This window comes from Dromaius novaehollandiae, chromosome 22, assembly GCF_036370855.1.
Source record: "Dromaius novaehollandiae isolate bDroNov1 chromosome 22, bDroNov1.hap1, whole genome shotgun sequence".
In the NCBI taxonomy this organism is placed as follows: Eukaryota; Metazoa; Chordata; class Aves; order Casuariiformes; family Dromaiidae; genus Dromaius; species Dromaius novaehollandiae.
In genome coordinates this window covers 4,182,329-4,207,732 of record NC_088119.1, presented here as the reverse complement: position 1 = coordinate 4,207,732, position 25,404 = coordinate 4,182,329, and the positions used below count along the sequence as shown (strand labels likewise).

Below are 25,404 nucleotides of genomic sequence, written 5' to 3'. Positions count from 1 at the left end.
CAAAGAACAGTCCTTAAACAGTATTTCAGAAAGCCTTGCACTCCCACAGGCCATAGTGTTCTCAGTCCTCATGAAACACTTTCTACGGCATACTGTAAGTGTCCAAATACAGTTACCTGTGAAGTAGCTCTTTCGTTATTTATCCCCTTGCTTAACTGTTCTTTGACCTATCCTTGGGCAAAAGAACATATTATAGAGACAAAGAGAGAATGATTCCACTTGCTAAGCATAGGTTTCTTTTTAGACTTCTGAGGCCACCCTTTGATCTGCATTCCAGAAGGCTGCCAGTCTGCATGTTCTGTGTCATATCCATCAGTCCCAGGAAAAAGTCATTTACACCTTAAGGCATCTAAGGGGGCAGTGACTGGCAATACTTAAGCACCTGAATAGCTACTGCTCATCTGTCTTCAAGATCTGTGCTGCCCACAAGATTGATGTACATGAAGATGCAGATACGCTGGGTGACAGAGGTCACAATGAAGTGAGATAGGCAGGTGGAGCAGGCCTTTTGTCCCCCAGAAGCTGAGGAAACATGCAGAACAGTGCAGATTATATTGGCATAGAAACATAGAAATCATAGAATTACAGAAAAGACTATGCTGGAAGGGACCTGCTGGAAGTGAAACAACATCTTCAGAGAGCAAATCCAACAGTATAGCAGTTCTCCAGCTGTTTCCAAGTCCTGTTACTGTCAGGGCCCTGAGTGCATTCCCTGCCTTCTAGGAGTTTAGCTGGCTGAGTTCAAGGTCAGAGCTACTCTGGCAAAGGTGGAAGCAAGGGCCTATCCCTCCTCCCTTTGAGATCTGCCTTTAAGCTGAGGCTCTACTGCTGGCTCCCAACTGTGCTACATTGCGGCTGTGCAGCAGCTGTGTCTGCATGTGGTCTCCTGTCTCTGCAGTTCTGACCCTGACATGCACACACTGGCTCAGCTTTCTGAGTTGGCCTCAAACCTGCCTTGTCACTGCAGACTTGCTGGGTGGACTGAGGCTGATCTTGATTACTGTCTCTAGACCCTATGGTGACCTTGACTTGCAGTCTCGATGTCTTGGCTCCTTGCTGGTGAGGTCACTGTTCCTGCCTGTTTCGCTACCACTCTCAGCTCCCAGCACACCTTCCTTTGCACAGCTGTCTGCCCTTATTGCTCCCTGACAGGTACTTAGCTAGAAATTTGTTGAGGGAAGCACACTGTAAGAAACTTCGCAAGAGAAAAATGCCTGTCACAAGCAGAAGGAGGTGCCTGAAGTGGGATGGGGGACTTGGGGTACACTGAAAGGGCTGTGGGCAGTACAGATAGCAATCTCGATGGGAAGCATTGGTTTCTTCTACTCATTTAGCCTACTGTTCTCTCAGCAAATGGCCCTGGGATCAGCTTGGAAGTTCTCAACAGTCATAGAAGACCTCAGTTTTTCTGGGAGCTAGGTGAGAGGATTTAACTTAAATAACTTCTGCATTTGGTCCAGCTGGGTTTAAATAAACCTTCTGTTTTCCTCAAATTCTGCTATTGAAAGGGATTCTCTAGGGGATTTCCCAGATCACTGGATAAAATTGTTAACCAAGTACACACTAAAAGGAGGGGGGGAAAAAAAAGTAATAATAGTGAGGATTGTAATCAGGACTATAAAAAACTGTCACTGCCATTATTTGCTGGCTACAAATATAAAGGAAAATCAGAAAAATAAAGTTGTCAGAGTGTTTCCAAAATACAGTGAAAGCAGAAGAGACAGGAACATGACGCGTAAAGTTCTCTGTCATGGAATCATAGACCTCTTCTTCCCAAGTTTTCATTTCTGAAAAAAGACAAATTTTATTTGGCTTATCTGATATTCTCCTTGTTAACTCCAGGAGAAAATTGCTTTCCTTGTTTTCTTCATGCTTTAATATTACTAAATGAACCTTAATATCATCTTTCATTTCCTCATCCTCAAGGACCGGAGGGCTAAAATAACAGAGGTCCAGAACGACTTGCAAGCAATTCTGCAGGTATGCTATGGATGGGGAGTAGTCAGAAGTGCGAACTTCGTATCAGCCAGTACAATTATGTACAATTTTAAAGTTTACGTTCAGAAAATAAATCTTTTCACAGAAATACATTGACTTCAAGGTTTTTCTGTGTGTATATATATATACACACACAATTTGAAAATTCCAGTTTGAAACAGTGATTACTGAAGCAAATAGCACATATCAAGAACACAGAAAACATATACATATATATATATATATATATCCACTCCAAAAACCTCTGACAAGGTTAAATATCTGCTCAAATATTGGAATTTACACATAGGTATTCATATGATTTCATGAGCACATTCCAAAGTAGCCATTGTTGTTGTCTTCTTTGCAGCCTGTGACCATGAACTTTCAGTTGTGGGGTTTGAACAAATCTGTTTGGAAAAAATTGTGACCCTCTCTAGAAGTGTTTAACTGTGCTATGTATTTGTGCATGAATCTGTCTGTTTGGCATAGGTGTAGGAGTGTGCGACAAATTGCCTGGGAGCGTGGGATTCATCAGTCTGCATTTAGATGTCTAGAATGTTCATTACACTTGTCGGCCTCTCTTCCTCCACCCTGTCCTAGCTAAATCCTTTAAGACAGAATGATGCAGCTGCTAGAGAAGCAAATTTCTATCTATTGACTCTCTGTTTCTGTAGATTCCTATATACAGGTACACAGATTTTCTTAGGCTACTCTTGCCACTGAATGCAGTCACATTCCTACTTTTGATCCACATCTGCTTCACCCCACATCTTGATTCCTTCATCTTCCCTGATGTATGGATGCTGGATTCCTCCTGAGATCCCTCCTAGAGCAGAACAACTAACCCTTCCTGTCCAAAGCCTGGAAGTGGTTCCTCAGTTACATCAATCCAGAATGGCTCCCATGGGCAGAATGAATTGGACAACTTGAGGTCTTTCTCTCTTTTTCCAGTCTAGTTCTCCCACACCATCTCTGTTCTGTATTTTCACCCTGCCCCTCTATCAGCAGTGTGCCCCTCACAACTGTGCTGTAAAAGCATAAATACAGCAAGATATGGCGCACAATCCCGTTATCCTAGCCAATAGCAACATCAAAGAAACAGTAAAAATTATATTGCCATGTATGGCAAAATCAGGTCTCAGCATAGGCTGCAAGGGGTTAGGAGGCAGGCTCAGCCATCCTCACAGGAGGCTTTGTGCAATCTGAGATCTAGAAGAGTGGAAGATGGTTTGTGACTGCAAGAATGAGCTGCTCTGCCTATAGGGATATGGCAGATGAGCTTCACAGTGCTAGGCTATGTGCACAGTGCTGCAGAGAAGAAGGTGAAACGGCTTGTGGGATAGGTACTGAAGAGGGGATCACTCTAAGTGACCTAAAGTGTGGAAGTGCCCAGACCTCTGAGGGTGGGAGATGGAGGAGTAATGAGCAGTGCATACGTAAGTCATGGATAAGCCCCTGGGGAACAGGGCTTGATCCCTGGAGCAAATCAAAAAGTAGATGTAGCCAATGCAGGGAGACTGGCACTTCCATAGTATAAATCACCTCATCGAGACAAGCTATGGCATGCTATGCCATGCCATGCCAGGATTTGATACAGATGAAAGAAATCTACACAAATTTTCCTTTCATCTTTTTTTTAATTTTGTAAGTTTTATTTAACCGATAGCCCCAGATTAACAGAGTTCATTTTATAGAACTGCTTCCTTCCCTTTATATAGCCCATGTTACTTCCATGTAAATTCAGTTGTAGCAGTTTAAAAGCTTCTTTATATTTAGTCTCCTGTCCTTTCCTCCCACTCCTCTTTCATCTTTGCCTTTCACATTCATTGATTTTCTAAGTGGATTTTCTAAGAATGGTTAGTGCTAACCAAGAAGAAATGAGCAGGAAGGAAAAAGATCTTGATTTCCTGAAATGGAATGCGGCACAGTCTTTTAAAATGTCACATTTCTTCATTTTTTTACTGAACTCCTGAAAATCTGTAATAAAGTCAGGGTGTGTGAAGACTTTTTTTTAAAGATCATCTCTGTATGTGATGCATTCTGTTCAAAATGGTAACTTATAAACTATGTATATCTATATTATGATAACTTCTCTCTCCTGTTCCTTAATATTTTAATTTTACAGATTTTCTTTACCAGGCATGTAACGTGACATCACTTTCTTTTTCTGAGATATATACCATGGAAAGAACAACTGTACAGGATAGAGGAAATGTCAAATCCCTACCTACTTATCAAATCAATGTCACACAGTTGTTTAATCTGTTGGTTTTCTAAATAGCCTTTTGTATTCCTATAAGCCTGTCTTATAGCATTGCCACAAACTTTCAAGGTGTCAAATTCATGCAGTTAATTTCAATTAGGAGATTTTGAAAAATAAGCTTATTTTTATATTTTTACTACAATATGTAAAACTAAAGAAAACTTGTCATGGGGAAACAGGATTGGCAACACTTAAATGTACTTTATTTGTATTAAGTGCCCAATTATGTATTTTCTCTGAGATAAAATGAAGAAAAAATTCTGATTAATTTCTCAATATTGATCGATACACAGTATACAATAAATCTCCTTCTGCTACTGAAAATACTGAAACATAATTGAAATAATTGATTTTATGGGCGAGATATTAAAGGAGAGCAAGGCAAAGTGAAACAGGGTATGAAAAGGCTGGCATTAATTACATGATCTGGGGTATCTAAAGCATCTGTGTGAGGTGGAGGGGAGACCTGTGCTCTTGTGGAGCAATGGCTGGAGCCACGTGGGCTACCAGCAGACCTTGGTAACTGAACTGAGCCTGCAGAAGTTCAGCTTAGCCCTAGATATGCGTATGTGAGTGTGCATCTGCAGCCCTGTGTTAAACTCCCATGCCATCACACCCCCGCATTACAGATAGCCAGAGACAGGAGAGATGACTCTCATGTCAAATGCATAATCTGTAGACATGTCTGAGGTACACGGGGGACAAAGCCCTGCAGACTTCTGTACAGTCACCAAACCCACATCTTGTAACCACCTAGGCCGAAATCCTGTTGCGTTGTGTTGTACTGAAGGTGCCCCGGAGCACAAAACCCAGCGTCTCTCCTCACCTTCGCTCGCCTCTCAGAGGAGCGTGATTTCCAAGCTCAGCCAGCAGATGGAGCAGTCATGGCGAAGTAGTCACTTTTTCACCCTTCTCCACACGAGAAAACGGAAGTAACACCTCTCCTAAACAGACACCCTGCCTGGTCTCCCCTACTACCGACAGCTTCCCAAGAGAAGTTCAATTTCCTGTTCAGTCTGGAAGTATGCTCCGTTTTTCCTGCTATGCTTGCAGTCCGTTTTGGTTTTGAAATAAAAGCTCAGTCATTGCCACAGGATTGCCTTATCAGCAAAGCTGTCAGAGAGGTGGTTATTCAAAACGCCTACCAGTCTCTTCTTGGCTCCTTTGCAAAGTGAATCTGTTATCTTAATCTGTTATCTTATGTGATAAAAAGCCAGTCTCTATGCATACAAAGGAGCACACAGGCGCGAGAGTACGCAGGGGAACCCCAGCAACCCAGTCCGAAAAACAGGCCCCCCAACCCAACTCCTCCCAGAGCTGTCCTAGGAGAGCCAAAGCTAATGGGCCAAGACTGCCACCCATCCTGGTGAGTCCTCAGCAGCAGCTCTCCAGAGCATCTTGCACCTCTGAGGGGGATTACTACCTAGGGGTACAGGACACATTTTGGGATGCAGGGGGAGACCACTTCAGAATTGCACAATACCTGTAATGGGATGTTTAGCAGAGGAATCAAAGGTGGGAAATGGGAGGGATCAAGATGGCTTGGGGAGGAACAGGCATGAGAAAATTGGGGGAAAGGAAGACAAAAGGAGTCAGTTAAGTGTGAACAGTGCTTGTTGGTACACTTGTCTAGCCATGCCCAGTGCCTGATCAGCACAGTCTGTCCTGTCTACTCATTAAACTCCATTTCTAACCAACCAGCTACTGGATGGACTGTGTGTCTAAGCCCAGTTACCACAGAGATCCACATCATATATATGCTCCAGTAACACCCTTTATCCTGATCAGAAGAGAGGTGAACAGGATTAGGCTGCTGGTGATGTCTGTGCATGTGTGAGTGCTGTTTCTGCCTGTTGTGTGTGGCTGGCCACGCATACATGTGTATTTTATATGTGTGTTTGTGTGTGTGTGCCTGTTTTAGGAGGCTTTAGGACAAGGGCTGTACCACTGCATCTCAGAGATATTAGGATGAAAGGAACTGTACCTGTGGGTCTCAGCAGTTTTCAGACAGGGACTGTTACTCTGGTCCCCAGATGCTGAGAGGAAGGGCCATGTCACTGGATCTCAGAGGTGATAAAAGGGTTGGTATCACTCTATCTCAGTGAAGGGTTGCATTGCCAGCCCTCATGTATTTTAGAAACAGTTGCTTTATGGCTAGATCTCAGAGGTCTTAGGAATAGAGAAGGTGAGTTGCTGGTTAGCAGGTATAGGAGCAGAAAGTCTGTATCACTGAGCCTCAGAAGCAGTATGGACATAAGATCCATACCGCTTGATATCACAGGCGTTAGGACTAGATGGTCTGCATGAAGTCTCAAAGGTGGTAGCGGCAGAGGGGCTGTATCACTGACTCTAAGAGCCAGTAGCAAAATGTTTGTCCATACCATAGGGTATCACAAGTGTTAGGTGTAGAGGAGCTCTATCACTGGGTCTCACGTGAGATGAAAGCCAATGCGCTATACCAAAGGCACTAGGATCAGAACTGCATTGTTGGACCTCAGAAGGGTTAGAATCAAAGCTGCTGTAATGGTAGGTCTCCAAAGTTGTAGGGTGGAGGCAGTGTACTACCAGACACCAGAGCTGTTGGGGCTGAGAAGCTATGTAATGCTGAATATCAAAGCGGGTATAAGCAGTATCTCCATAGGCATTAGGAGTAAAAGGGCTGCATGGTTGAGCCTCTGACCTGGTACTGGCAGAGGGTCTGACCACTGGATTTCAAAGGATGTAGTAACAGAAAGACTATTGCTGGATATCGGATACTGCAGGAATACAGGGGCTGTATCGCTGGGTTTCAGGGTGTAGGAGCACAGCAGCAGCAAGGGAGCTCAGAACATGGAACAGGAGTTCAATCTGATCCTTCTCACCTGCTGCTTGTCCTCCTCCCTAGCTCAGCTAGCTGGGGGGAGAAAGGGGCAGCGGAAGCTGAGTAATACCATGGATGTGATTCAGCTGCTTCTGCCTCTCCTGATGGAGGAGAGGGGAGGGGAGGGAGAGGGAGTGGGGGAGGGAGAGGGCCCTAAATAACACAAGGACTAGAGTCAGAGTTAACAGCCTGATCAAGTTGAGTGAACTCCTGAGAACTGCACAATAGGGCTTCCACAGTTACCACTCCTGTAAGTTACAGCCCCTTTTGGAGTTGTGAGCATAGGGAGGCACCTGTCGGGCACAGAAATGGCTCAAACTCACAGGTTTTAATAGCAATTGTTTCTAAAATATATCTTCATATCTCATGTAGTACTCCCTCACGGGGTGGAGAATGCCACAGGCCTGCAGGCAAGGGTGGGCCATGGATAGTACAGCCCTTGCTACAGCAAGGTGTGCTGGTGCATCCCACCAGTCAGCAGTCACCTGGGGTGTGCATGCTTGAGGTACCACACTGCAGAGTTGTGTGGGAATATAGTGATAAGGAGTGAGATGACACTGCAGAAGCTCTCAACGCTGGTAGCACTATGTGGGAATATGGTGATAAGAAGTAAAAACAAAGAATCGTAAGGGAACCTGATTGGATTAAGAGACAATTTGGCTTGTGATTGGTTTAAACTGCTGCTACTGGGGAAGGACAATGGGGGAACTATAAAAGATAAACACCATCTTGCACAGTGTAGATCCTGCTCCAGGCAGCTGGCCTGACCACAGCACCTCCCACATGGTGAGAAAGGGACCCCTGCACCTTGATTCCTCTGTGACTGACAGGGCGTGGAATTTGTAAGACAGCAACATAGTTGCAAACCTGAAGTGTGCACAGAATGACATTTAGTGCCTGGCTATAGCAAATTAGGCTGAAATTGCAATCTAAAAGTGAATAATGAATTTATTTGTGGTCATGCTACACCTGCAGTCCTTGCTCTTGACAGTCCCCTTTAAGTTAGCGAATATTCAAAAGAATCCTTGGGCATAACACCACACCCTCTCAGGACAGATTCTCCCCACCACAACCCCATTCCCTAAAAGACTGAGACAAGTAAACAGGACAGCATAACTAGATCTCTTGTGAACATACAGTGCAAGACATGGGGGAAGGTGGGGTGGGCAGCTGGAACAAGGGGGACTTACAACAAAATGGACAAGGGTTACAAATCCTGGACACTCGCCTTGTTGCAACTCCTTTTCCTCAGGAGAGAAGGTGTTGCACCCCCCAATGCTCTGCTAGCAGCTCACATGCACACTGTCAGAAAGGGAAGATGTCAAAGCCCCTTAGGAGGGCTTATGCCCTTCCCCAAAAGCTGGTGATGTGGGGACTGGAGTCTGCAGTAGGAAGAGAGACTCCTAAATTGGGGATGCACAACAAGAGACAGAGGGAGAAAAAAAAACCATAAAACCATCCTAATACAGAGGAGATATGACAGCCAAGAAGGGGCAGGACTACTTTCACTCAGGGAAAGGCATGTCAGCTGAGTAGCTCACAAAAACAGGTTCCCAACCCACCCCAGCTGTCCTCAAGCCACGATGTCCTTCAGAGCCGCAGAGAGATCAGGGAAGATGAAACGGTAGCCACTCTCCAGGGTACGTTTTGGCACCACCCTCTGGCCCTCCAAGAGCATGATGGCCCGTTCAGCCCCAAACACAGCCCGCACAGCCCAGGCAGGTACTGGCAGCAGGGCTGGGCGTCCCAGGGCTGCACCAAGCTCCTGGGCAAAGGTGCCGTTGGAGGTGGCAGAGGAGGATGGGGAGACACCATTGAAGACCCCTTGCAGGCACTCACTCTCCAGGGCATGACACACAATTCCAGACAGGTCCCGAATGTGAATCCATGGGAACGGCTGGAGTCCAGAGCCCAAGGGGCCTCCCAGCCCCAGTCGGAAAGGCCAGAGCACGCGAGAGATGACACCACCATCCCGGCCCAGCACTACCCCTGTGGGGAGAAAAGAGTGAGACAGGGATCCCCCTATCCAAAGGATAAAAGCCCACCTCACCCCCAGACCTACAACCATGAGACAACTCTCAGGGGGTTGGACTGGGACAGCACCTCAGCAACAAAGGGCACACGGCCTGATGTCCTTCTCCCACAGAGAACAGAGTGGCTGAAGTTGAAAGGGAACTCTGGAGATCATCTAGGCCAACCCCCCGATCAAGCAGGGTCACCTAGAGCACGTTGCACAGGATCACATCCAGGCGGGTTTTGAATATCTCCAGAGAAGGAGACTCCATAACCTCTCTGGGCAACCTGTGCCAGTTCTCTGTCACCCTCACAGTAAACAAGTTTTTCCTCATATTCAGGTGGAACTTCCTGTGTGTTTGTGCCCATTGCCTCTTGTCCTGTTGCTGGGCACCACCGAAAACAAGTCTGGCCCCATCCTCTTTACACCCTTCCTTCAGATACTTACACACATTGATAAGATCCCCTCTCAGACCTCTCTTCTCCAGGCTAAACATGCCCAGCTCTCTCAGCCTTTCCTCGTAAGCGAGATGCTCCAGTCCCCTAATCATCTTTGTAGCCCTCCGCTGGACTCACTCCAGTAGTGCCATGTCTCTCTTGTACTAGGAGCCCAGAATTGGACACAGCACTCCAGACGCGGCCTCACCAGGGCTGAGTAGAGGGGCAGGATCACTTCCCTGAACCTGCTGGCAACACTCTTCCTACTGCAGCCCAGGATACCATTGGCCTTCTTGGCCACAAGGGCACAATGCTGGCTCATGGTCAGCCTGCAGTCCACCAGGACTCCCAGGTCCTTCTCTGCAGAGCTCCTTCCCAGCAGGTCAAGCCCCAGCCTGTACTGCTACATCAGGTTATTCCTCCCTAGGTGCAGTGCCCTGCACTTCCCTTTGTTGAACTTCATGAGGTTCCTCTCCGCCCAACTCTCCAGCCTGTCCAGGTCTCTCTGAATGGCAGCACAGTCCTCTGGGGTATCAGCCACTCCTCCTGGTTTTGTATCATCAGCAAACTTGCTGAGGGTGCACTCTGTCCCTTCATCCAGGTCACTGAAGAATAAGTTGAACAAGACTGGACCCAGTACCCACCTCTTCCCTCTCTTGCCCAAGACCGAACCAGAGCCACCGTGAATAGGGATGATGCCGCATCTCACCAGATCTCACCACAACACCACGAGCTGGGTTCCCAGGGATGAGAGCTGCAGCTTCCCAGGAGCTCACCAGGTGTGAGAAGAAGTCAAAATCCCCCCCAGGGCTGTCCTCCGTGTACTCAGCTGTCGGGCTGGGACGGTAATAACCTGCAGGGGTAACAAGAGAAAGGGGTCAGGGCTGGATCATGACACCAAGTTCCTCTTCCCTGACTGCAGGAGGAGCCCAGAGCTCAATTACTGCAGCAGGAGCATGGGTATCCTCATATGAACAGAGCAGAACATCTCTGACAGGAGGCACTGACAGGTTTTATGCTGATAGGCTTTTTTTTAATCACAAATATGCTCTGCAGACTCAGCAGGATCTGCTAGTATTCAGGTTGAGCTGGCAGCGCCAAGAACCAAATGCATCTGCAAGCGAGGCACAGAGCTGATGGTATGAAAAGCTTGCTCTAAACTCAGGTGTCGCAGATGCTCAGCTACTTCAAAGACTACAGCAAGCAGGAATGCAAAGTTGGAGATATACGGGAGGATACAAATGAGCCCTTGATTAGATCAATTGTTCCTACAGGATGCCTAGTGGCTTACATAGGAAAACAGAAAAGATGTCAAAATGAAAAGATGGCAAAAAACCTATGCGCAGCATTTCAAGGCAAGACACATGTCCCCCAGAAGTCTTCCCGAGTTGGCAGAAGACATGCCTTGTCTGAGCCCAACCAATACCTACGCCGGTGATGAGGATCCAAGCACGAGGTGGCTGATCAGCATCAGCAATAGCTTTGGCCAAGGTCTTGGTGGTCTCAACCCGGCTGCTGATGATTTCCCTGCAGAAGGCACCATCCCACCTGGGGAAGGGAGAGCCCGTCATCATATTCCCTATCAGGACATCCCAGAAAACAACAGCCCAAAGGGCAAATGGCCCCAACAGACACCTCCCAAGCACAAGGGAAGTCACATGAATTCCCACCCCCCCCCCCCCCCCCCCAGGGTAAGGGGAGGATGCAGGACCCTACTTTCCAAGCACACAAGGACTTTGGGAGAAGATGGTTCCCTACTTCCTGCAAATGCCTGGATTTTGGATTCCCTTAACGCAAACATACCAGAGAAGCCAGACACTAAAGCCATGTGATATGAATTCTCTTCAAGTATCCAGAGGAGGCATCTCCAAAAACATCCTCAGCAATACAAGACAGGTTTCCACAACATGTTTTGGTTCTGATTTTGCATTATTACTTAAATGGAGGCATCCAGTGCCATTCAGGATACCGGAAGCTGCTTTGCCTGCCTCAAACTGTCAATCCAGAAGGTCACCTGTCTCCCAAAAGTTACCGGGACCTATCAGTCCTATAGAATTTTTTTGGATACTTGAGGACCCAGATGTTGACAGGGAACCAAACTCCATTCTGGATGCCCTGTCTGCTCTCCAAATTCCCTCTACACTCTCTTACAACACTGCACTGTCTTGCCTTTGCCTTGTCCTCATAGCACCATGGGAGATCAAGTTACCTGCGGAAAGGGTTGAGGACATTCTCACCAGCCAAGTTCACCACGGCATCGCATGGGGGCAGTCCAGAGCGGGACAACTTTTCCTAGACAAGGGTAACAGAGACATCACACTCCCAGTCTCCCTTCTCCTCAAGCCTTCTCAACAACCAAGCAGTGTGGGCGCCTAAAGCAGTCCAGCCAAGTCCTTTCTGACCTTGTGGGACACGTCCTGGAGCACAAGCATGGATGGAGAAGATTTTACTCTTTGGATCTGCAGCATTACCCATTCCCATTGCTCTGACACATGGAGCACTTAGAAGCCCCATGCTATATTCAGGGAAGACATGTTCCCAACTGCAGACACCCTGTATTCGCAGCAGGCCAGGGTAAGCTAGTTTGTTCCTCAGCCCTGACACGTGGCCCCTCCTGTGATCACTCCCATCGCATACCCAGCTGATACGATCCTTGCCCCCTTGTCGAGAGATGTGAGTCACCTCATGGCCACGGATACGCAGTAACTGGGTCAGGGCTCTGCCCACAAACCCAGTCCCTCCACCTAGGGAAAAGACAGGACATTTGAGATTTGCAGCTCTGTAAGCGAAGTCCCAAAGCCTACACTCCCAAGCTAGCACATTGCACCTGGGAGCCCCCATTACCAATGTCCAGTTTCCCTGGCTGCAGTACCCCAGGGTGAGAGGACCCTTGTTCCCAGGGCCCAGCTCCCCTGTTCAGCACCCTGCAGCCCAGCCCTGAAGGCCCCATTCCCAATGCCCGGACTCCATGCACAGTATCCTACTTTCTAGCCTCAGAGGACCCTGATTCCCAGCTGCCTTATGCAGCATGCAGAAGCCAGGCCCAAGGCCCCCCATTCCCAAAGCTCCACCGCCTGCACAAATCCCCCCCCCCACTAACGCACTTGGAAGACAAGCGCACTGCCCCCGCAGGCCAGCCCCCATGGGCACTACCCTGTGCGCAGCCCCACAGCTCCCCAGGGTGTCCCATTGCTGGAACCAGCCCCCCACACACTGCACCCTGCTCACAGCCCCCATGCGCGATGCATAGCCCCCAGTGTGGGGCTGCCCTGCTCCCTCAGTTGAAGGACTTCCAGTGCACAGCCCCCACTATTCCCAACACTCAGCTCCCCACACAGGCCACCCTGCACTCCAGACCCATCACCCTGCCCATACCCAAGTGCCCCTACCGCGCTCAGCCCCCCCGCACTCCCGGGTCCAACACCACCATCCACAGCACCCTGCGCCCCTCCCCCCCACGCCGCACCAAGCACCGGCCCCCTCGTAGGCAGCACCGAGACACCCCACCCCCCCGTGCACAGCGCCGAGCACAGCAGTACCGCCCGCCCCCCTCACCGCCGAAGCGCGCCCCCCCACCCCGCACTCACCCACCAACACCCGCATAGCTGGAGCTAGTGCGCATGCTCCAGGTAGAGGCGCTTGCGCATGCGCTAAGTGAAACTTCGCCACGACCCCTTCCCAACCAGAGCGGGGGGGACTTAAAGAGCCAGCGCGTCACCGCCTGTTCGTCCATGCAGCCTCGCGGCTCGCCTCTCTTCCTGGCCGTGCGAAGCGGCCGGCACACAGGCGGCGGCGGCGGCAGGACCCGCCGGGCCTGGCAGCAGTCCGCGGGGCGCAGTGGCGGCCCCCCGCCCCCCCCGAGAACTCCCCCGGCCGGCCGAGGTGCTGCGGCGGAGCACCCAGCCCGCAGCGGGCCGCGGCGGCGGGGCTCGTTTAAGCGCTTGCCGGCGCTCCCGGTTAGCTCGGAGTGCCGCTGGCGGCGGGACGGGGCAAGGGACGGCGGCGGGTGCCCTGCCTGTCACCGCAGCCCTGCAGCGGCTGCGCTCAGCGAGACCGCTACCAAAGAGGAAACAGCATGGGAAAACTGCGATTTGGGTGTAAAAGGCTGACACTGCCAAAAGTGTGGGGGGTTTTTGCTTTTTTTGTTTTTTTTGCTCGCATGAAAAATGCCAGAAGAAATAGTTCTTACGGTGGCAAGTCTTTAAAAATAAACTGTACCCCTCCCTCCTCTCCCCCCGAAGAAAGCTCAAAACAAGTTCTACCTGTTGGATAGGAAAGAAAGCAGTTTGGAGGAAGTAAGTTGAAATAGTTAAAAGAGCCCAAGTAAATGCCAGTGAAATATGTTTGGCTTTTCTAATCAAAAATACAGATTTTTCTAATCAAGAATCCAGAATCCAGAAATAGGGTGGAATTGTTCTCACTGAATCTAATCCATAGTGATGGCTCCTCTCTGCTTATGCACTTTCTCACCTCTCTCTCCATAATCATAGAAAACAAACAAACAAACAAACAAACAGGTTCTTTCAAGGATGTGATTCTTCCGCCTGATTTTAGATGTCTCTTCCGAGATGTGATGAAATGGACATTGAAAGACACACACCTTCCACCTGTAGACATCACAGGGAGTCTGTAAAACTGGTTCAGAGAAAGTTGCCTATTTTGTCAGCTGCTGCATCCCATGTCTTCTGCAGGGAAAGGCAGAGGGTGAAATCAAGTTGCAGACAGGGTCTCTACATGTCACAGTGCTCTGAAGCAGGGATGAATGCTGAAGAATATTTTACTCCTCTTACTGCGTCTCTATCTAGAGCTCAACCCACTTAATTATCGATCTTTATCTATACATACACCCATAGGCATTGTGCCATCCATCTGTCCATTTGCCTTCACTTCCCTTGCCTTCTTCATGAATCTGTCCATGCTTTTATCCATTCTGCCCCTCAACACACAACACTAGCTATCTTACGTGTTCTTATCCCCCCTGCCGTTGAGTATTTGTGTTTGCCAAGTCCAGTGGTTAAATGGGAAGGAACTGGGCTTCTGTGAGAAGAACCAGTTCAAAATTTAAGAGACAGGATTATTTGCCCAGGAAGAGGCATTCTCTTCATTTGCAGGATGAAAGGTAGGCATAAACAGACAGTTTCCATATGGCATGTATTGGCAAGTGTGTGAGTGAGCTGGAGCTATTCTCCATATGCCTTTTGGTCTGCTGTCCTTCTCTGTCTGCTGGATCACGGTGGTGTTGTTAGATGGGGGTGCTGAAAGACTGTCCATGCATTCTCCCAAAAAGTGCAAACGGCTGCACCTGGGCACATCTTAACATGTCTTTCATTTCAAATTGTGAAAAAGAGACAGTTGTAAGAGACCTTTAGGAATGTCCCAATCCTACCTTTTTTTTTCTTGCCTCCCTCTGCCTCAGGGTGTTTCACTTTAGGACTCCGTAAAAAGGTAAAATCTGGCATGCCCTTTCTCACTTCCCACTCTCAACTGCACCTTGTCCATTTAAAAAGATGTGAAGGGGAAAGAGATATGGCAGCAGTCGATCTCACAGGTTGATCTACCCATAATACAGTCCTAGTACCAGGATTTAGGGAAGTCCAGAATTCTGCCCAAAAATGATGTTCAGAGAAGTGAGACCTTGACTGCATCTGCTTATCTCTGACTCATTAGATGGTTCTGGTATATGCTAGGAAAACAAACCACAGGTAATTGTTAACATAGTAGGCTCACCCAAAAGCTCCGGGCTACATCTGTTGTGCTCTAATGGTCTAAGTATACGTGGGGGAAAAAAAAAAGAAACACAGATGAACTTTTCACAACTTTGCATCCATATAACAGATTTGGAGAGAAAGATCGGAAGGTGAGAGTAACCCAGCTAATTTGCTTTGGATGTGAAGGTCTAAGGGACTGGCCTGAGGTGATGTGACCAATGAAGCCATTTACAGCTTATATTGGCCATCTAAGTCAGAAAACAGTAAATAGTTAAAAAAATAACCCTGCGGAGGAACACATCAGTCAACACCCAAAACTATGTAGAAGGCTGTGCTCCAGGTGGAACTGCTACATTTAAAGGCTAGGTCACCAGCCAAGTCTGGACACATCAAAAAGCTGCAGTGAATGTCCCATCCCCAAAATAGGGGAGCCTGGACCAAAGGCCTTTGTTGTGTGCTATACAAAGTGTGTATCTGTGTGCGTGGTAGAACAGAAATCACTATCAATCTGCTATACCCACCCTGCTTGGTAAATAAACCATAAATTTATGCCATTGAGTAGTGTGATTCTCTACTTGTGGCTACCCCATCCCCTGTTCCCTGTGAAAGCTACATAGCAGAGCCTGGCTATGAAGACCTCACAGAGAGACTGTTGGGGCTAGAAATCAGCCCATTTCCAAACCCTTATAATCTGGGCATGACTTTGGATTTAAACAAGGGAAGAGAGATCAGAATTCATTCCTGACTGCTTGTTGTCAAGGAGCTTCTGGATTTACTCTGGTATAAAAGCAAATGCCAGTTCTTCAGTATCCAATAGTAAATAGTTCCATGTAGAGTTAGTTGATCTTGTCTGCAGAGACCCAAGCTGGATTTATTCAAACCACAGTTATAGTTCAAGCCCTGATGTGGTGAACAGCTGCTACAGTGCTGTAGCTGAAGAAACATGGTCTTGCCATTGCTACTAGCAGGCCATGAGCTTTGTGTTAGCACTGCAGGCCTTGAAACTTCTCAGGCTTTTTCTGGACTTGTCTTGTTCTGCTTGGAGAATGACCAGGTGGTTATTACCTAGCTTGTTTTTACTGTTGGCTTTGCTTTGTGCAATTGAGTGATGCAATGTGTGCCCCATCCCTGCATGCTCTGACAATGTTCCTATAATGCTCCCAGGTTACCTGTCCCTGCTTCCGCCTATCTGTATACTTCCTTCTTCTGTTTGATTGTTGCCAGGAGCTCCTTGTTCATCCATGCAGGTCTCCTGCCCCCTTTTCTTGACTTCTTGCTCATTGGGATGCACCGTTCTTGAGCTTGGAGGAAGTGATCCTTGAATATTAACCATCTCTATGGGACTCTTCCTTCTAAGGCCCTAACCCATGGGATTCACGCTTACTGAGTTACCTCCAGCTCTATTCAGCTCTATTCAACAACCTGGTGCTGTTGTGTTATATGAGGTCAGTGGGAGGAAAATGGACCCCTTAGTCAACCCTGCTTTTCAGTTTATCACAGTACCTTCTTGATGAGTGATACCTCTTTCACTGGGATATTCAAAAAGGGACAGGGAGGAGAAGGGGTGCTTGCCTCCCTACTGCATATCAGGTACCAATCTGCCTAATTTGTGATATCTGAATTGCTTTTAAGAAATCCCAAGTGATCTGCACACGCATTTAATCAAAAAACTATTGAGAACAGGGTGTCCAAATCCACTTTATAAAAAGAGCATGTCAGCAAAAAATACTGGTTTGGTTGCCATCCTTAAGTCTTCCATAAGAAGACAGCCATTCATTCCTGAGTCCTCTAAAAAGAGATGGCTGTACTTCATTCATTGTCATGATTTGGGGTGGAGAAGGTGGAATTTGGAGGGAGCAGGATAGGAGGAGAGAAAGAACTTATGAAACAGTACAGAAATGTGGATTTTGGTCAAAATATTGTCAAAGGTTTTTAGGTAGAAGTCACCCGTGTTTCAGCCTTGATCAACACATAAATCCACTGGAAAATTTCAGGCTAGACATCAAAATCCCTTGGATGACGTGAAGATTCTCAGTCTTATGTAAGAGTGAAGGACCTCCTTCAAGTCTGATAAGCAGTCAAAACTCCATTGGGATAACAGGCATTTCAGAGGGAATTCATATCACCAAAATGCAGATAACTAAGCTTTAATCACTAAGTTTAAGGCTTTCTCTGTAGTTAGCAGAGAAAAATAAACACCTTAAGGCAATGATTCCTACTGCCTGTTTTGAACATCAACCTTAGCAATGGATGAAGTGTTCTCTGGAGTTGCCTGCATCTTACTAATGAATCTAAAGGGAACCTACATACCTAACTCAGACTTAAACACTGGAAGTTGTATGTCCAAGAAAAGATTAATCCCTCCCAATCTTGAGATGACTGTGCTCTTGAGATATTTATGGCTATGTATGTGATTTACATGCCTTCTGCACAATAATGGAAATTAAAGATGCAAATCCCATTGGAGGTTTTGAAAAGCTTGACTTACATGTGTAACGAGCAGGCAACATAGTATGCATTCTTAAACTGACTTCACATCTACCCCACAGTTTCCTAGAAGATATATGTAGCTGGCATGAAAACACCAAACTTTAAACATCTCCAGTAGAGAAAGCTCCATCTGTGCTGCACTTACAATCTGTGCAGAAAAATAAGTACTTCTAGGTTATCACCTCTCTGATCAAATGTGATGGTCTATCTTAGGATGAAATTAACTGTGCTCTAGAAGTGCTTCTCTGTCTTCATTGACTAAAGGGAGCTGAGGAGACTGCTTCAGATATAAATATATATTCACAAAAAAGTGGAATTCTAAACTTATGTGAAATGTAACTCACACCAAGGATTGACTGGAAATAGCTAAAAGAAAAATCCACAAAGATTGAAAATTTAGGTTGGAAAGCAGTTTTTGGTGAGGGAACATACTTTTCTTTGATAACTTTTGTTGTGTGTGTTTCAGGGTGGGGTTTTTTTGGTTGTTTGTTTGCTTCATTTTCTAACCAGACTTAGCCACTTTCTGTGGATATTTGACATACCTACCTACCTATTTATCTGTCTTGTGTAGGGTTTTCAGACAAAAGATCCACAGAGTTGAGGGAGGATGAGCTACACTGTACAATATACCTAAGGAAATGGCAGCTGGAGGGCAGAGAAGATACTTTAGAGCATTTAAAATCTTACGTTCTTTATTTTTCAACTGAATCTCCTCCTTTCTGCATCTAGGTCTATATATCTATTCATACCTTCATGTCTAAATCCAAATGTCTGTCTGTCCGTCTATCAATCAGTCACTCTGTCTACCTTATCTGTCCATCTATCTGTCCATTAGTTGTGATCCCAGGATATTGATTTGAGGGTAGCCAGGAGAGGCAAGTTCAAGATTTTCAAAAGAAAATAAATGGGAAATAAACATAGGATTAAGGTTAGAAAGGAAATATAATAAGAATGATAACAGAAGAATAATTAGCAATTCCCTGGAAGGCTTTGCCTCGGAGGAAAGGATACATTTGGCTCCCTCAGAGCAAGGCTAGTTACAAAGGCTAAGTTATCAATGAGAAACAAATTTTTCAAACTCCTCTGAAAAGTAATTGGAGAGAAAGAAATTCCTTAAGGGGCATTTCAGGACGAGTCCATTTTGCAGATCAGGTTTGTCCTATGAGAAAGACCTGCAGCCTTGGTATCCTGAGTGTCCAGTCCGGGGGACTTGCTGGAGGACAGCATGTCTCCTTTTGAGTCCCAGAACCACATTTCTACTTTCATGAAGCCCACAGTTTGGGAAGGGGAAGGCATGATGAATGTTTGGCTTTCATTCCAGGATGCAGTCATGACACAGCTAGCATCACACATAACTTCCCAGAGGAAATTTTGCGGATCTGAGAATGCAGATTATGAGAATAAACTCAGTAAAATACAGAAATCACCTCTGAGTAAAATAAGCTTCTACTCATTCAGCTCTGAAGGGGCGTCTCCTAATCTCAAGTGATCAACTCAAGTGACTAAACAGAGGTTTCTAGTGCCATCTGAGATGTCCTGAGCTACCTCATGGGACTCCGTGCACAGGTTCAGGAGAGTATGGCTCTCCCAGAAGTACTGCATAATATCATCCCATGCCTGTGGATGTCTCACAAACTCTAGGTGTTAGATTTCCATATTTAGGCAGCTGTATTGCTCCTTTAATTTCAGTAGGCTTAAGCTACCCCTCATGAATAGTGCTTTCCTACCAAATGGCTCTTGCCTATATTTTCATTATGAATACATGGTACCAGCATAGCCTGGCAAAATTATTAAGAAAAAAACATACTCCAGCAACTGAATCAACAAAATTTTGCTCATTCACTTACATTGTCCTGCCTTAGGCTTGAGTGCTTTGCATTCAGGTGGATTGGACCACACACTGGTAATTTATGGGACCTTACCTCATGTGTTACGAACTGTGCTGGCCTTCTGTTATGCTGTACTGCATTATGCCACCTTTCTCTGCTGTTGTGTGTCTCCTGACATATGCTCACAGCAGTGGTGCAAATAACCTTTGTCAGTGGGGTGGTCAAGTTGGACACCAGAGAAAAAGAAAAAATCTGCGCTCCAATCAAACAGGATTTTTGCTGTCTCATTTCTTTTTCCCTTGCAAAAACAACTGCACGAAAAATGAAAATGAACCTTCCTGTCAATACATTTCATTTCACCTAAAGGAAAGACTTGTAAGAAAAGCAAAAGGCTGGGTTCACCAAAATCATGAAAAATGTGGTGGTGACACAATTCCAACAGGTATTCATTAACCAAGGTTTGAATTCATCTGCATTAATCAAGATAATTAAAAGACAGATATCCAAGTCTAAACTATATGTCTGTTCTCCCTGTAACTCAATGGAGAGCTTGAAGCATCTCCAGAGGCTTATTCATTCCACCTTTAGATAATCATTTTGATTTTGCTTTAGATACTTATTTTAGATCAGATAAATCCTCCTCTGAAGATGGGCCGTAGAAAATGGCTGGCAAATAAGCTTTCATTTACACTACAGTCCTTAGACATGGAAGATGGGATTCAACTGCAGACAATGCATACTTCTGCAGCTGAGCTAGCCATCCAGACATGATCTGTAGTCAGTGGTAAGAACAAATTTACATCTTGGATGCAGTTTATCTGACTTATTTTCCGTAATTTCCTTGTGAAGGGATGTAAAGAACCTGTTTCCCTCCATGCTGTTATTTTTTTAATTTTTATTATTTTATCGTCTGATTCTTTCTCTGCTATGTGTAGTGGCATAAGCATAGATGTGCATGTGTGTATACATATATATTTATATGTGGTTTTGTTTTGTCATTATTACAGTGCACTAGTACCTAGTAAAAGGCGGGGGGTAGGCGGGGGAGGGACAGCAGTCAGTATAACAATGACTCTCTTTTTTTTTCCTTATCTATCTGTAATGCTGTTTTACAGAGAAAAAGTTTATATTCCCTGTTCCACAGACCTGCTTTCTGAATTCACTATGGCTGATTAAAGGCCTAACTTACCTTACTGTTATGTATTTTCATATTCAGTAATATTTTCTGACTTGTAATTTGTGTTTTTCTGCTTAAATATTTGAAACAGCTTTCATTTTTATTTTATGTGACTTTTTGCTCTAAAATATTTAAAGAAATATTGTTTGTATTTGTTTGTTTTTAATTTATCATTTGGTCAATAAGATTATTATCTAAAAATGACATGAAAATAGTATTTTTCATCCCTTTCCAATACTATGTTCTACTCCACTAAGTAGGTCACAAGAAAATGCAATTAAAAAAAAATATGAAAATAATTACAATGAAGTTATATAGGTATAAACTGAAAATGGATTTAAAACTGAAAAAGGTTAAAAAGTGAAGAATCAGCTGAAAAATGAATTTGTTTTTAGTGATATTTACTATTTCTCATAGCTTTATAGCCATTCTTACAGTTTTTATATATTTAAATATTTATCTACACAAAACTTTTAGCTATAATTGCAGCAGTATAGCTATCTAAAAAAAGGTGATGTGCTCACATGCAAACATGTTATTACTATAAAAAGCTACATATACACGTAACTACTTGCACATATAGCCTTTTAAATATTATCTAGATATTTAAATATATAGCTAGAGCAAAAGAATTGTTTAGTCTATGTGTTTTTTTTTCTTTTCTTTTCTTTTTTTAATCTAGAGCAGTTCTCTGGGCAGACAGATTGATTTTTTGTTTTTTTTTTTTTTTCCTGAAAAGCTACCCAAATTTGGCATGGCTTAGCTCAGCTTGGAAAATTAGCATTTATGCTTGTGTCCATACCAGAATGCTCACAAAGAAGAGGTTTGTGAATAGGAGAGGTGCTTGAGCCTCCGAAGGAACAGTAGATGCATCATATTTAATTCTCAGTGTTTGATTTTGTGCTGCAAATAATGCTTTTAAAATTCTTAGTTTTTTACTTTCTCTTGTGCACAATTGATACTGATTTCATTAGATCTATCTTAAATAAATCATAAAGATGTATCTATACTTTAATATATAGATACAGAAAACAGTAAAAAATGTGTGATGGTCATTGGCCTTCCCATTTGAAGGGGAACGGAATTGAAAGTTTTAGTTTTGGACATTTTTCTGCTCAAGAATAGGCATTTGATTGGGACTCTCAAGTTAGGAATCAGAATGAGTTTTATCTCACCTAATTTAAAGCACCTACAGTACAGACATTTACAACTGGACTAGACACTATAGGTTTCCTTTGTAGCCAACAAAGAGAAGTAGGTCTATCTTTGGCATAATTTATTTGCCTTACTTGAGAGTGATAAATGATGAATGATGAATGAGATTAGTGCTTAGTAGAAATGGTAATGTCTCTTTTCACTATTCATTTCATAGAGGGAGTTTGGACTCTTGACTTTTAACTTCAGAGATTTCTAGTACACAGGGACCATATGCCATAAGGGAGATGTAGCTCATTCTGCACAGAATGTGATGCATGTACAGGGGCAAACTGTATTTTAGATTCAGTATCCCAGAAACGAGTTGTAGGGTTGCCTGGCTCTGCAAAGTTTGATTTGATATGTAATAGGGCTAAAAGGAATGAGACATCTGCGTAAAGATTCATCTTACTTGATTTTATATATTCAGTACTTATGCATGCTGTCTAAATTAGTCATTTAATCAATGAACAACAACAGAAACATTTGAAGGGTGACACCAATCTTAAGATGTGATGAACTACTCTTTCAAGGTCCAGTCTGTCTTCACTGATAGAGGTGGGAACCCAGGTGACTAGCTTAGAATTAGACAACTGGCTTCTAGATGACTAGAACTGAGGTGAGATGAATCTCTCCTCTTAACGGCAAAGAAACTGAAATGAAATTTCCGATTCTGTTTGTATTAGTCCCTGAGGGAACCTCCCAGACAGGAGTTTTGCTGCCTCATTGATGTGATTGAAAGTTCTGGAGGGAAGGGGGGGAAAAAAAAAAAAAGAAAAGGTTTTCCAAGTTAGCTGCTTGTTTCTCCCACTTCTCCTATTGCCACTTGAGCCAATTTTACTTGGAGAAAGTGTCCTTTTGCCTCAGAAGTACTTTCTTCATGCCTTGCTTGATGTCATTGTTCCTTAGGCTATAGATGACAGGGTTCAGGACTGGAGTAACCACAGAGTAAAAGACAGAGACAATCTTGTTGAAATCAAAAGCCTGGATGGTCTTGATGCGGATGTACATGAATATGGTGGTCCCATAGAAGATGGTGATAATGGTCAGATGGGAGGCACAGGTAGAGAAGGCTTTGCTGCGTCCTTCAGCTGTGGGTATGCTTAAGATGGTGGCCACAATGAAGATGTAGGAGACCATGGTGAGGATAAAGGAGCTCAGAAGTACTATTGTGCCCACCACAAAGTTGATGATTTCAATTTCAAAGATGTCCTGGCATGAGAGCTCCAGCAGAATTGGTGAGTCACAGAAGAAGTGGTTGATGATGTTGGAACCACAGAAGGGCAGACGGAAGATGAGGGCAGCAGGAAGAGCAGGTGCAAGGAAGCCACCCAACCAAGACCCCAGAGCAAGCCATAAACAAGCTTTACGATCCATAATGGTGGTATAATACAATGGATTGCAAATGGCCAGATAGCGGTCATAGGCCATGGTAGTCAGCAGGAAGCACTCAGCTGAGCCAAGAAAGAAGAAGATGTACATCTGTGTGAAGCAGCCAGTAACAGAGATGGTCTGTGACTGAATGGCAATGTTGGTCAGCATCTTTGGCACTGTCACAGTTGTGTAGCCAATCTCCAAGAAGGAGAGATTGCTGATGAAAAAATACATTGGAGTATGAAGGTGGTAGTCCATACCAATGACCAGGATGATGGCCATATTCTCAGTGAAAGTCAGCACATACATCAGCATGAAGGTGGCAAAGAGAAGCAGTTCGACTTCCCTGACATTGGGAAATCCCAGGATGATGAATTCAGTTACTGGAGTCTTGTTGCCAGAAACTATGTCCTAGTGGGGATAGGGAAATGGAGATATAGTGAAGGATACATACTCAGATCAATTTGAAGGGAAGAACAAGGGGGAGGGGAGTGGTAATTTTTACCACCTGTCACAGACAGCCAACACAGTTCATCTGAATTTTATATCTCTCTCAAGTGTAATACACATATTTCCACTGAGAATACCAGGACTGGACAACACTGTTTTGACATCTAAGACAGGGTATCGCTACAATGTTAAATACTGTAGTTCCTTAGTTCACTCCTTATTCCTGATGATTCCTGTCAATATTGCATGTGCATTAATTCATCTATGGTGTGTCTCTTGGGTTGACCAAATTAATTCCCTCGGAGGAGGAAATTAAGAATATTTCACTCCAGGGATCACTGTCTGTGGGCTTCATGGATGACACTATACTGGGATTACTTCAACATGACAAACTTTTTCAACACTATCCTGCCTGGCCTTGCAGCCTCAAAACTACCATGTAGTTTTTGTATCACTTCTGCCATGCCTTATGGAAAGCAATGCAAACCTATGATTTTATATTATAAAAATACCTCTTTTGTGATAGCTACAGAGCTCTCACTATTTAAAGAACTTAGAAATTAAAAACAAAAAACGAAAAACAAAAAAACCCCAGACCTTCTTGGTTTCTTTGTTTATTAGTTGGTTTTAGGACCCCAAGATCACAGCACAGAGAAGAAGTGCTGTGTAGTAAGTAGAGAACCAGCTCCAGTCCAGTGGACACCAACCCTGAACTGTGTGGGTATGAGCTTCTTTGTACCGCATAGCTCAAGGACCAAGGATCACTCCTTAGGACAAGTGCCTTTAATATCAGTGTCCCCATAGGCACTTAAAAGAAATGGCTGTCCTAGGATGCCCCTGAGATAACTTTATAATCTGAAAGATTTAAATCTACATCTCGGCAAACCAGCATTGGCTATTTCTTCAGTTAATTATGGGAAATAGTCTTTTCTTGAAGAGCCAGAAGCAAAAGAAGAATTCTAGGGAGAATGAGGATATAGGAGCAACACAACAGGCTTGAGAAGAAACAGAGAACACTAACTGCCACAAAGCGCCAATTATTTTGTCAAAAACAAAGCAACAACACAAAGAGGAAAGAATATGAGAAGCAACACCAGTGTGGCAAGAAAGATTAATAAAAAGAAAATTACATTGCTACCTGAGAAGTTTAGGAAAGTTAAAAAAATAAAAAAGAATAAAGCATCACTATAGCCAGAATATGAAGAAGAGATTATAGAGCTATACATCAAAACATTTCTAGAGGGCTGTTAATATAACATCTCCTCAACACTTATCTTATCCTGAGAGAGGAGACGCTCTGGGACATCCAGATTTTCCATATTCACGTTTTCAGCACAGAGGAGTGGGAAAATATATGTTTTTAATGGAACATTTTAAGACTTTCAGGAAAAAAATATAGCCAAAACATATGAAATTTAAAAGATTGAACACAGAAGCAGCCTTAAAGACCAAAACTGAACAGTAATAAACATATACCAAAACACAGCTATTAACATTTTTGAGGATTTTTCCACTGACTATGTTTTATTTGCAGTTTTAATTTTCTAATTAAAACTTGAAAATTTTAAAAATATGTAGTTGTTAAAATCTGAAAATACCTTTCTTTCACAAAACCAAGATTATCCTTG

The 25,404-nt window shown here is 44.6% G+C and overlaps 2 protein-coding genes across 5 annotated transcripts; both read right to left on the bottom strand.

The window, feature by feature from the left end:
- Window positions 1-8,033: 8,033 nt before the first annotated feature.
- Window positions 8,034-13,291, bottom strand: LOC135330649 (epimerase family protein SDR39U1-like). Of its 4 annotated transcripts, none has more exons than XM_064524880.1 (7): window positions 13,142-13,291; window positions 12,192-12,298; window positions 11,957-11,971; window positions 11,764-11,846; window positions 10,981-11,102; window positions 10,264-10,407; window positions 8,034-9,092 (listed from the first exon to the last, which is right to left on the bottom strand). In XM_064524880.1, the coding sequence occupies exons 1-7, from the start codon at window positions 13,155-13,157 to the stop codon at window positions 8,677-8,679; spliced, it is 903 nt and encodes a 300-aa protein (XP_064380950.1). In that variant the 5' UTR covers window positions 13,158-13,291; the 3' UTR covers window positions 8,034-8,676. The 4 variants fall into 4 exon arrangements, with proteins under 4 accessions (XP_064380950.1, XP_064380948.1, XP_064380951.1 ...); XM_064524878.1 differs by having other exon boundaries at window positions 13,146-13,214; XM_064524881.1 differs by lacking the exon at window positions 11,957-11,971.
- A 9,226-nt stretch (window positions 13,292-22,517) lies between these two features.
- On the bottom strand, window positions 22,518-23,642 carry LOC135330651 (olfactory receptor 6N1-like). Its single transcript, XM_064524883.1, has one exon. It carries the CDS (start codon window positions 23,639-23,641, stop codon window positions 22,790-22,792), a length of 852 nt encoding a protein of 283 aa, XP_064380953.1. The 5' UTR covers window position 23,642; the 3' UTR covers window positions 22,518-22,789.
- Between the last annotated feature and the right edge of the window lie 1,762 nt (window positions 23,643-25,404).